This window comes from Vicia villosa, linkage group LG2 (assembly GCF_029867415.1).
Source record: "Vicia villosa cultivar HV-30 ecotype Madison, WI linkage group LG2, Vvil1.0, whole genome shotgun sequence".
Taxonomy (NCBI): Eukaryota; Viridiplantae; Streptophyta; class Magnoliopsida; order Fabales; family Fabaceae; genus Vicia; species Vicia villosa.
In genome coordinates, this window is record NC_081181.1 from 226,218,546 (window position 1) to 226,229,899 (window position 11,354).

General features: G+C 31.8%; 1 protein-coding gene across 2 annotated transcripts; it reads right to left on the bottom strand.

Annotated features, from left to right (window-relative positions):
* Window positions 1-457: 457 nt before the first annotated feature.
* LOC131648378 (embryo-specific protein ATS3B-like) lies at window positions 458-2,053 on the bottom strand. Of its 2 annotated transcripts, none has more exons than XM_058918144.1 (3): window positions 1,838-2,053; window positions 1,640-1,726; window positions 458-829 (listed from the first exon to the last, which is right to left on the bottom strand). In XM_058918144.1, exons 1-3 carry the CDS (start codon window positions 1,964-1,966, stop codon window positions 575-577), a joined length of 471 nt encoding a protein of 156 aa, XP_058774127.1. In that variant the 5' UTR covers window positions 1,967-2,053; the 3' UTR covers window positions 458-574. The 2 variants fall into 2 exon arrangements, with proteins under 2 accessions (XP_058774127.1, XP_058774126.1); XM_058918143.1 differs by having other exon boundaries at window positions 1,604-1,726; window positions 1,838-2,046.
* Window positions 2,054-11,354: the final 9,301 nt, after the last annotated feature.

The following is an 11,354-nucleotide window of genomic DNA, read 5'->3' on the forward strand; positions in this document are numbered from 1 at the left end:
AATTTTTTTAAAAAAATATTCTTTAAATTTTTATAAAGAGATTAAAATTGAAGATTGACATATTTATAAAGACCGCTGACATATTTGACCTAATATAAGAAAAAATGAATGTCGGAGGCAAAGACTTTGGTTGCCTTATCGTTGTTCTGGCCTCATCTCAAATATCTAGTAATATGTTTGTATGATTTTTTTATTTGGTAAACTTTATATTATAATCTCTTAGACTCTTATTCAAAATTATTTTTAAAGAATGCACTTAAGTCAATAGATTATGATTAAATCAATACTATATGTTGTGTAAAAAAAATAATCAATACTTTATGTTATAATCTCCACGTCCATCTAGCGTAGCGTAACATGAGGCAAGAAGATACACTAGCATTATTTTTATATTAAAAATATTATATTTTTCCAACCTATTAAAATCAGTATTAAGTAGTAATGTAAGAGACTAATGTAAAGAAAATAGTTTATATCTTACATAAATATGTTTCTTGACAATTTGTTTTTATAACAAAATGCAATAAGTATTTTTTTTTCAAGAAAAGAAAGACAAGTATTTAAAGATGTAACATTAAGCTTGTTGTAGGCAATAATCAAAACCATATCGTTGTTCATCATCGGGAATGAAATAATTGTAGTTGAATGTGATTGGGGGATAGTTACGTTGGTATGCAGTGATTGATTCTGGAATCCAACCGTCTGATCCAACCCTAGCTACATACAATTTGCAAATTTTTCCAATACAATTTCCTAATAATTCAAATGTAAGCGTTTTGCACTGCTCGAATGTTTGAATATCAGGGCTATCGTCATTTAACATTACAATCTGCAATTATATAAAATATGCAGAGCTATCAAACCAATACATTCAAAGAAAAAAGTAAAACTAATATAATTTTCTCATATTAGTTATAAGTTATTTTTGGAATTTAAGTGGCCGGCCATTTATGCTTTGAATCAGATCATTATCAACATCTCTGTGTTTTTGTAAAAATAATATATTTAAAATTTTGATTTTCTTAAACCTAATTTAAAAATATTAATTAACATATATTTAAATATATAAATTTTGTAAATTAAATACATTTATGATGCAAGTAATAATAAAGAGAAAATAAAAAGAGAGAAATAACAAAGACAACATGTGAGAAGTGATAACTTTGTGAAGAAAAGAAGAAAATTGAAATATTGTTTAGTACAAAAGAAAATGAATAGAAATAGAGAGGTGATACGTGTTATATATTTTAAAAAATTTATAAATTATAAATCTGATTCGATAGAAAGAATATAACTTGAGTTTAATTAATATTTAGGGTTAATGTAAAAAAAATTACACCAACATCCAATCATGTGTTATAAAATATATTGAAATAATATAATATATTAAAATGTCATATAAAAATAAAACGAGAGTATAAACTAAATATTGAAAAATAAAATAGGACATGTTAGCCCTTCAGTCCATAATAGACATATTAGACTAAATATTGAAAATAATTATAATAATGTGCAGTATAATAATTAGTCTAATAATCAGCCTAAATATTAAAAAATAAATATAAATAAATAAATAAATAATTTGAAAAAAAAAAAAAAAAACCTCATTGCCAATAGCATCTCCAAATAAAATACCCACTGTATCTCTTGTGAGTGCTGGAGAATTGCAGCTTGTTTTTACTTGGATCATGTAAAAGCAGTTTCTCACCGGTTCAACCATATTTATCTGAAACATGAATAAATATACAATTTTATTTAAGATACAATAAATATAGTATTGAATATGTTTTTCTAAATAATTGTTAATAATTTTATTGAGATTATGAGATTTATTTACATGTTGATGGGTAAGGTTGAACGTATAAGATAGACTCATTTGTGGTTGAAGTCGAGTAAAAAATATTGGTGTTGCATTTGAGAAGACGTTGATGATGGAAAATGTAAGGATTAAGGTAAGGTATTTCATGGTTTTGTTGGTTATTAATTTTTTTTTTATGCTTTTCAAAGGAAGAAAAAGGAGGAATTTCTTAATTGTTTAGATACTCCAAGTTTATATAAATTTTAAAATTATAAAGGCCAATGTCAATATTTAACTATACTATATATTTAACACTATATGAAATGCTAGTAATATATTATTTTTAAAATTTTATTATACTTTAATGAAATTTGCTATATCATATTAAATTATGTGAGTTATACCTTTGGAAAACAACTAATAACTTCATTCATAAAAAAAAGTTATATTGGCTTCATGGAGGAACCAAAGGTTGAGTGAGAAATGTATTTCACTGGCTCATTCTCTTTATTGAAAGATAACCACTTAATTATTGATTCGATCCATTTATTATAATAATAATAATATTATTATTATTATTATTATTATTATTATAATTATAATTATAATTATTATTATTATTATTATTATTATTATTATTATTATTATTATTATTATTATTATTATTATTATTATTATTATTATTATTATTATTATTATTATTATTATTATTATTATTATTATTATTATTATTATTATTATTATTATTATTATTAGTTAAGTATGTAGACAAAAACAAGTACCACCATAAACTCATGTATAAATTGGAAGACTCTGAGTTCGAATAGAGACACTACAAAACGTAATCAGACTAATAATACGAGTATTGCGATTAAATTAAACCTTACGGTTCATTTATTATACCATTTCTATCAAGTTTTAGTTATATATTCACTGAGGGCAAGTGAGGAACCTCAAAAGATATATGTTAATTGTGTTATATGAGTGTAACTTATTTGTACATGTTCAATACTTCGAAGCATCATTTCTTTGTATTTTTTTATAATATACTAATGTAAATAAGTTATAGATACTTTTAAATCAATAACTTTTAATATAAAAAAATTATATTCTCACTCAAAAGGCTCAAATAAAAATAATTAAGGAAAAACAATCAAAATATATGAGAGAATTCATGTGTGTTTGTAGAAAAGGTAAAGGTGACCCGTAACTAGAATTTCGTCACCATTTTTAAGAGAATGTATGCATACAAGAGACATATGTGGTAGTTAAGGGGTGACATTTAGTTTGGATAAGTTTATTTTTCTCCACCATGGTTTTGGACATGCAATTGCAGGTCATCATGTCACTTTGAAATTAAATATGTTTATTTTACTCCACCATGGTTTTTGACCTGTAGTTGCAGGTCATCATGTCAGTTTGAAATTAAATAATATAAATAAAACTGAAATCATTTGGTCTTTGTGTAATGATAGTAAATTTTGTGGGGAGTTGGTTCCTTCATACATTGAGAAGTCGATGTTAGGGATGAAGTTGTTTGGAGGGGATGTTAGTCGAGATGAAGGTTTTATCAAAGGGTTGTCTATGAAGAGAGCGACCATGACTATTGAACTAATGCATCTCCTGCCACAACCAAGGGATCCTCAGAGTGAGCTTCTTTTACTTTGTTCTTGCATGGGTATCGCCAAGCTCTTTTTTGATCTTAAAACATGTCAACCTAATAAAATGGAGAAAGCAACTATTTGGTTTGAGAAAGATTTGTGAAGGGCAGTTGAAGACATCATGGTAGGTGGAGGTCCTTTTTTCGGAGACATTCAATGGATGGTGGTTTTTTACCTATGAGAGTTGAGGGATTGAGTTTGTACTTGATAGTAGAGGCATCCTCATACGCGTTTATGGCTTCTACGGCCCAGTCTTGGGTGTTACATGATCATATATTTAGAGACAGTGGGGTATACGGTATGAACCTTGATTTCGACAGAGCTTTGAATAGTGTTAGTGTTATAATTTCAAATTTTGATCTTAGCGGTTTTGCTAGAAAGGACACTGTTCAGCTTTCCAGTAAAAAATATATAGACATGTTTAACAATAATTCTAACTAGCTTTCCAAACTACCACAAACGACACAAAATTATGAATTTCTTCATCTTAGGATTTTTAAAATCTAAAATTATTTATTAAATCATTTTTATTTAAGATTAAATATGTTTTTGATCCCTATAAATATTTCAACTTTTATTTTTTGTCCCTATTAAAAAATAATATATTTATCCCTACAAAATTTGTATGCATATAATCTTAGTCCCTCGTAATAAACCAATGTGTATTTTTAAATGATTATTTTGAAGACATGTTTAGAACGTTATAAAAAGTTCCTCTAAAAAAAAAGAAACTCAAAATTTGATTTTTAAGTCGAGATTTTCATTAGTTTTATCATTATCTTTTACAATTTAAAAAATTCATATTTAATTTTTTTTATTTTAAAAAATTTTAAAATTTGGTAAAGAAATATTTTATTGTATTCTAAACATGTATGAAAAAAATTATTTAAAATTTTAAAAGTTTAAGAGTAATTAAATAGCTTTCAAAATTTTAGGAAATAACAAGGACTAAAACTGTTTGCATAAATTTTTTGTAGAGATTAAAATATATTATTTTTTAATAGGGACTAAAAATAAAAATTGAGATATTTATAGGGACAAAAACATATTTAACTCTTTTATTTAATAATTATTTTTTAATCAATAAAAACAACATTAATAATTATTTTAACTAATATTAATTATAATTATTAATAATGTTATATCATGATTGTAATAAAAAAAACAACATTTTTTTTAACTATAATATTTTGTTTAGCTTTTATTTGTAGGATTATTTTCAAATTAATTTTTGTCACAACTTTTATTAGCTTTTTAATAGTAATACTTTTGTCATTTCACTCTCCAAAGTCCATACAAACTACTCTATTTTTTTTTTTAAAATCTTGGTATCCGACCTTGCGATCGACTAATCTAAGAGGGATCAATCTCACCGTCCACTAGTGGGGGCCCTGTTTAAAGCTAGAACAAAGTTCTGTATGGGCTGACCCAACATAAGGATTGATGGCACTACAAACTACTCTATTAATTACTCCCTCTGGTCATTATTATAAGCAAATATTCTCTTTTTAGGTTCATTGAATAATGAATGTATCTGGTCTTTTATCTAGTCTTTTTAACTTATTCTCTGACCAGATACTACTCTATTAATTACTCCCTCTTGCCATTATTATAAGCAAATATTATAATCATGTACTTATGTCACACGTGCAATATCTTTTTTTTTGAATAATAATCATATTTAATTAAATTAAAAAAACCAATGACATTACAAAAGGCGATCGCAAGGATCTAGCCCCAAACAAAACAACTATTCGACTATATCATCAAAGCCTAGTCAAATGTTTTTTGTACTTATGGTATGTTCATCCTCTATACACAATCGAATCTATAACTTTGTCTCCTATGTTGTTGTTATTATCTGTACTTTCGAAACTAATCATATTTCGGTATCTCCAAACTTCGTATATTGTTTTCGCTATCGTCGCCTTAATCACATTTTTCCTTCCAGCTTTTCCCTTTACAATTGTCACTTAGCCATATCAATTCCTCCTCCCACACTTTAGGAGAATGTTGAATCTGTATCCATTCAAACACCTTTATCCAAATTAGGGATGACAACAGAGCGAGTCGGGGATGGTTATTACCTCCCCCAAACCCAAACACGAATCCTCAAACAATCCCCGTTTCCTGCCCCAAGCCCAAATAGGGATGGAGAATTAAAACTCAAACCCGAACCATACATACATACATTTCAAATATTTTAAATAATAAATACAAATCAAAATATCAAAACTTTGGCCACGTATTTAATATTCTAAATTATCAAAAATATATAATAATATACACGATGAAATAAACGGGGCGGGTTGTAGCAACCTGCCCTAAAAATTTAGACTTAGAGTCGCCACCTATTCTACCAAGGAGAATAGGAAACCTCGCGCAGTTAAGAGATCAGGGTAAGATACTATATTCAGGTCGAGGGAAGGTGTTAGGCACCCTCAACCCTTTCCTAAAGGTTAACGTTGCAAAGATAAGGGTTATGGCAAAACATAAAGAAAGATGACAGACAGTAAATAGAGTTAAAGGCTAATTATTTGAACATGATTAGAGTTTGGAAGAGGGGGACTCGCCTTGTTGCCAAGTGCCTACGTACCTCCTTATGGAGGATCAGAGTCTACGTAGTTCGGGGACAGGGTTGTACGCCATAGAATTTAGAATGATATGGTTTGGAGTTGTTTTAAGGCTTTTTGAATGGCCTATCGCAGCTTTTGAATAAGGATGAAAATCCGTAGTTTGATTTGAAGTGTTTTGAATGTTTTAGATTTGGGCGTACAACCCTGATTTGATTTAGCACTATTAACCGCAACGATCAATAGATTCAATCGCCATAGTTAACAGATTAGTAGTTGTATCGTTACCAATTTTAATCAATTGATTTGATTATTACTAATAACGAATTAGAATATTTTTAATGATTACTTTGTATCATTATCCCTCATAATCGATTGATTCGATTAAAAATGATGATGAATTAGAATAAGGGAAATAGGCTAATCATCGCAACCAATAAGATGGTTGAAACCCTTTAGCCAAATGAATGTTATTTTTATTATATTATTTAAATGATCGATTATTACCCATCGCGACCGATTAATACGGTCGAAACGAATAATAAATTAAATCCTAAGATTTTGGCTAAAAGACTCATGGGATCGGGCAAACCCTAATATCTTATATCACCGCTCTAGGGTTTTTTGTGATTTTTATAGTTGAAATTAATTAAATTAATTACCTCGAATAATCGAGTAATCACGTGATAATTCTAAACCTAATTATTAACCTAATCCTATTATTTACATCTAATCCTAATCAAATATAGTAATTAAATTAATTATAATCACCTAATTTTACTTAAATAAACAAATGATAGAATAAATAGAATAATTATATAGGTAAGCCTGGTTATAATCTTGTGTGTGTGCCATATGATGATCCATGGTAAACCCTCCCCCTTATGTGCGTTAGATCCGGATGATAGGAGATCCTATGGCTGAGCATTGAGGGCGCATGGTGGATGTGTGGGGAAGCAGGCGCTGGATCTGAGAGTGTTAATACACTAAAAAATACTTGTTGTGGCCAGGATTCGAACCCATCACTTCACAGTCACACTCCATCCGCTGTTACCACTCTTGCTGTGTCATGTTAGTTGTAAATATAATGCATGAAAAAATATATATACAAACAAAAGAACCAGTGGGCCAGTCAAAACGAAAATCTAGATGGGGCCCTTTCTGCACCGTCAGCCAATGAGATGAAGCGAGAGAATACAGGTTTTGTTGACCGTCCAACCAGAGTTGCACGCGTGTGGAGAGAGGATGTCTTCTCGTTGACCCACCAATCATCATGCAGCGCGCGCGAATTGGATTTGAACAGCCCAATAAACGTCTGCCACGGAGGATCACCGGCTGAACAAGTCAGCGACGCCGGAGATAATTCCGGTTATCTTCCCCGACTCTCCAAAAATCAATCTGCAAAAAAAACACGTGAATAAAAGACCAAAAGGGACCCTACCCCCCTAAATCGAGGGCTGTGAGTCCATTGGTGGACTCCTTTTGAGCTTACTCGACCTGTACAGTGAGATAGAGGTGAAGCAACGTAATACGGTGCAACAATGGTGGGCTGCGGTTCCCACACGAAGCTTCTGATCCAATCGTCCAGAATCACTCTAAAGGCTTACATAAACTTGATCAAACGTCAGTATGCTATAAAATACACTTAAAATCAAGGATTGGAACTTTCAGACCTTACCCATCGGTGTAATCTTAGTGGCGACGCCTGGAGGTGTTGCTGACCTTAAATCCGATCGTCAAAGACTCCTGAGCACTTAGGGAAGATGATGCAAAGTCTGGAATTTCTTGATCTCAGCCGTGTATAGAGATATTTTATGCCCTAGTTTCTTCTTCTTTTTGGAATCATGGAAACCCTAGTCTTTTATCCTCATTTTCGTCCCCCCTCTCTTGCAGCCTCCTCTTAGTATATATATGAGTCAAATTAGGGTTGGAAGCTTTAAAAAAAATCCATCATCCATTAACATGAAAATTGAAAAAGATCTTCTTTTATCAAATCTTTCTAAGTTTAAACCCCATGCTATTTTATGCATATTTTCCACATTTGGATGCCCTTGGATTGATCTTGAAATTGATTATGGTTTGTAAAAATCAAATATATTATCTTTTAATATTTAATCATGATTTTATCTGATTTATTTTAAATTTAAATGAATAAATAAAAAATAAATAAGAATTGATAAATGGGCCTCCCATGACCTTGTATTCATGTGAGAAGTTCAATCTTATAGGCCCAAAAACTCAAAGTTCAAAATCCAACAATTAGGGTTTCATTTATTTCTCCAAAAATCGACCAACTTGTACCAAGCATATATCTCTCAATTTTTTAGATATGAAAGTGTTTTGGTACATATGTGACACATTGAGATCCATTTGAGGCCTTGGAGATCCAAATTATTTTGCTGAAGAACAAACCCTAATTTATGATAATGCAGAGTGACTTGAGAAAACCCTTGAACCTTGGATTATTGAAAATGAAAAGAGGAGGGCAAATTTTGGGGTATGACAGCTGCCCCTGTTCAATCTTCTTGAACCTGAAGAGGTAGAAGATGATTGGACACTGAAATGCCCGAAATTTGCTTGCGTATGGAAAGAGTTATGTGGGAGATGGGCTTATAGATGCCATCTATTTGCCTGGAAGGGTACTTGTCTAAAGCGTATGCTTTTCAGACTTGGATTATTTGATCGCATCTGAGGAGAGAGGAAGTAATGTCTTACATAAGACTACCTGAAGAGGTTCCTGAATAGGGTATATCGAAAGTTGATGCGAAGAAGCTTAGGCTTTGAACAATGCTTAGGAAGGATGTCTTGGAGAAGACTAACTGAGGAGGTTTTTTTTTTTTTTTTTTAAAGAACTAAGTGTGTCTTAGAAAAGATTGGAGAAACATTTTAAGAAGGCTACCTAGAAAGGCATGATATGTCTTAAATAAGACTCACCTAGAAAGGCTCCTAAAAAGATATGAGACGTCTTAAACAGGACTACCTAGACAGGTTATGGTACGTCTTAAACAAGACTAACCTAGAAAGGTTCTTGGGAATGATACGACACGCCTTAAATAAGACTATAAGGTTAACTTGGATATGTCTCAAACAAGACTGACCTATAGAGGCTCCTAGAGAGGATAAGGAGGGATTGGATATATGTTTGAAGAAGATTACCTAGAAAGGTATGATATGTCCTAAACAAGACTAACCTAGAAAAGTTGTTTTTGGAAATGGTGTAATACGTCTTACACAAGACTCACCTGGAAAGGCTTTTAGATAGGATACGGGATATCTTAAACAAGACTTACCTAGAGAGGTTTTTATAAAGGGAACGATACGTTTTAAACAAAACTACCTAGAAAGGTTCCTATAAAGGGAACGATATGTTTTAAACAAAACTACCTAGAAAGGTTCCTATAAAGGACATAAGACGTTTTAAACAAAACTACCTAGAAAGGTTCCTATAAAGGACATGAAACGTTTTAAACAAAACTACCTAGAAAGGTTCCTATAAAGGACACGAAATGTTTTAAACAAAACTACCTAGAAAGGTTCCTATAAAGGACATGAAACGTTTTAAACAAAACTACCTAGAAAGGTTCCTACAAAGGACATAAGACGTTTTAAACAAAACTACCTAGAAAGGTTCCTATAAAGGACACGAAACGTTTTAAACAAAACTACCTAGAAAGGTTCCTATAAAGGACATGAAACGTTTTAAACAAAACTACCTAGAAAGGTTCCTATAAAGGACATGAGACGTTTTAAACAGAACTACCTAGTAAGGATAGGATACATCTTAAACAAGATTGCCTAGAAAGGTTAGGATACGTCTTAAACAAGACTGCTTGGGAAGGTTGAGATAATTGTCTTGGACAAGACTACCTGGAGAGGTAAGAAATTCTTTGATTGCTTCTGGATTGTCTTTGAAGAAAGACTTGGAATGAGGTATTGGAATTGTATCTGTTAAGATCGAATCGTTGATACGATCGTATTTGCACTGTAATTGGATGATAACATCCTTTTGAATATGAAGTGACCTGAAAAGGCAGCGTTAGTTTTATGCAATGTCATGATGCATGTGTCATGTAATGAGATTCTCAAAATAAATGAGAATTATGCATGTATGCCTATCCCACACTGCGGGATGTAAATAGTACAAGCGTGGGAAGATCAATTATGCAACAATGCTCTTTGTATGATGCCAGTGTGACCTCCCGAATATCAGAAATTTTGAGAGACGTGCCCTTTAATCTGAAGGAGGAACCTTTAGAGAGAACTCGAGTTCCACCATGTCTTGCCTGATATGCATTGCCCCAGTGTTTGAATTCTTGAAAAAGAATGCCCCTAGTCAATAGGATTCTTGATTGTAAGTGTTGGATGTGAAGCAGATGCTTTTCGGAGTGAGTCATGCGTTTCGGTTGCGCCCGACGGACAGTGATTTGCTGAGTGCTCAGAATGAGATGATGTCTTTTGTAAGATTACCTGAAGAGGTCCTTGGAAAGAATGGGAAATTGTCTTAAACAAGACTGCGCTTTAAACAAAGCTCGAAGGGATGTGTTTGAGCAGAGGGTCAAAAATATTCATATAGAGGATAAAGACTGTTTTTTTTGTGGTGTTTTAAACAAAACTTAGGGAAAGACATCTTGAAGAAGATCACCCTAGAAAGGATGGTGAACTGTCTTAGAGAAGACTCTGTACTTTAAACAAAGTTGGACAAGGTTTTTGGAAGTATAAGAGAAGTTTGAATATGTCTTAAAAAGACTAACTGAAAAAGTTAAGAGATGTCTTACAGAAGACTACCTAGAAAAGGTTCTTAGTGAGGAATATGTCTTAGAGAAGACTGTTTGAAAGGGTTTGAAAATAGAAAGGATAAGAAGGTGGGTCTTTTAAAAGACTGTCTGAAAAAGGCTCCTAGAAAGGGTAAAAAGTATTTGAACAGTCTTAAAGAAGACTACATGGACCGATTGAAAAGTATCCTATAAAGGTTCCTGGAAAGGATGTGAGACTGGCATTGACACCATCTAATACTGAGTGACCTTTGCAACATGCCCCTAGGTAATGGACTTGCCCCATGGGCTATTCAGCGTCCTTGAGAGATTCCAATGGATCTTGATTAGATTGCCCCATGTAAATGGGATAATGACGAGTTATGCCATGTGTACACATTAGCCATCCCAGTCATGAGTAAGGGATGTTTCTTCTTTTGACGAGTTTTTAAAGCTACTTCGTCAGTCAGTAGGATTTTTAGCCATTAACCATGCCCCATGCAACTTCTCCCTGATGTTAACATTTAAATCTATATAGACAAGTGTACTTTGTAATGAAATTCAAAAGATG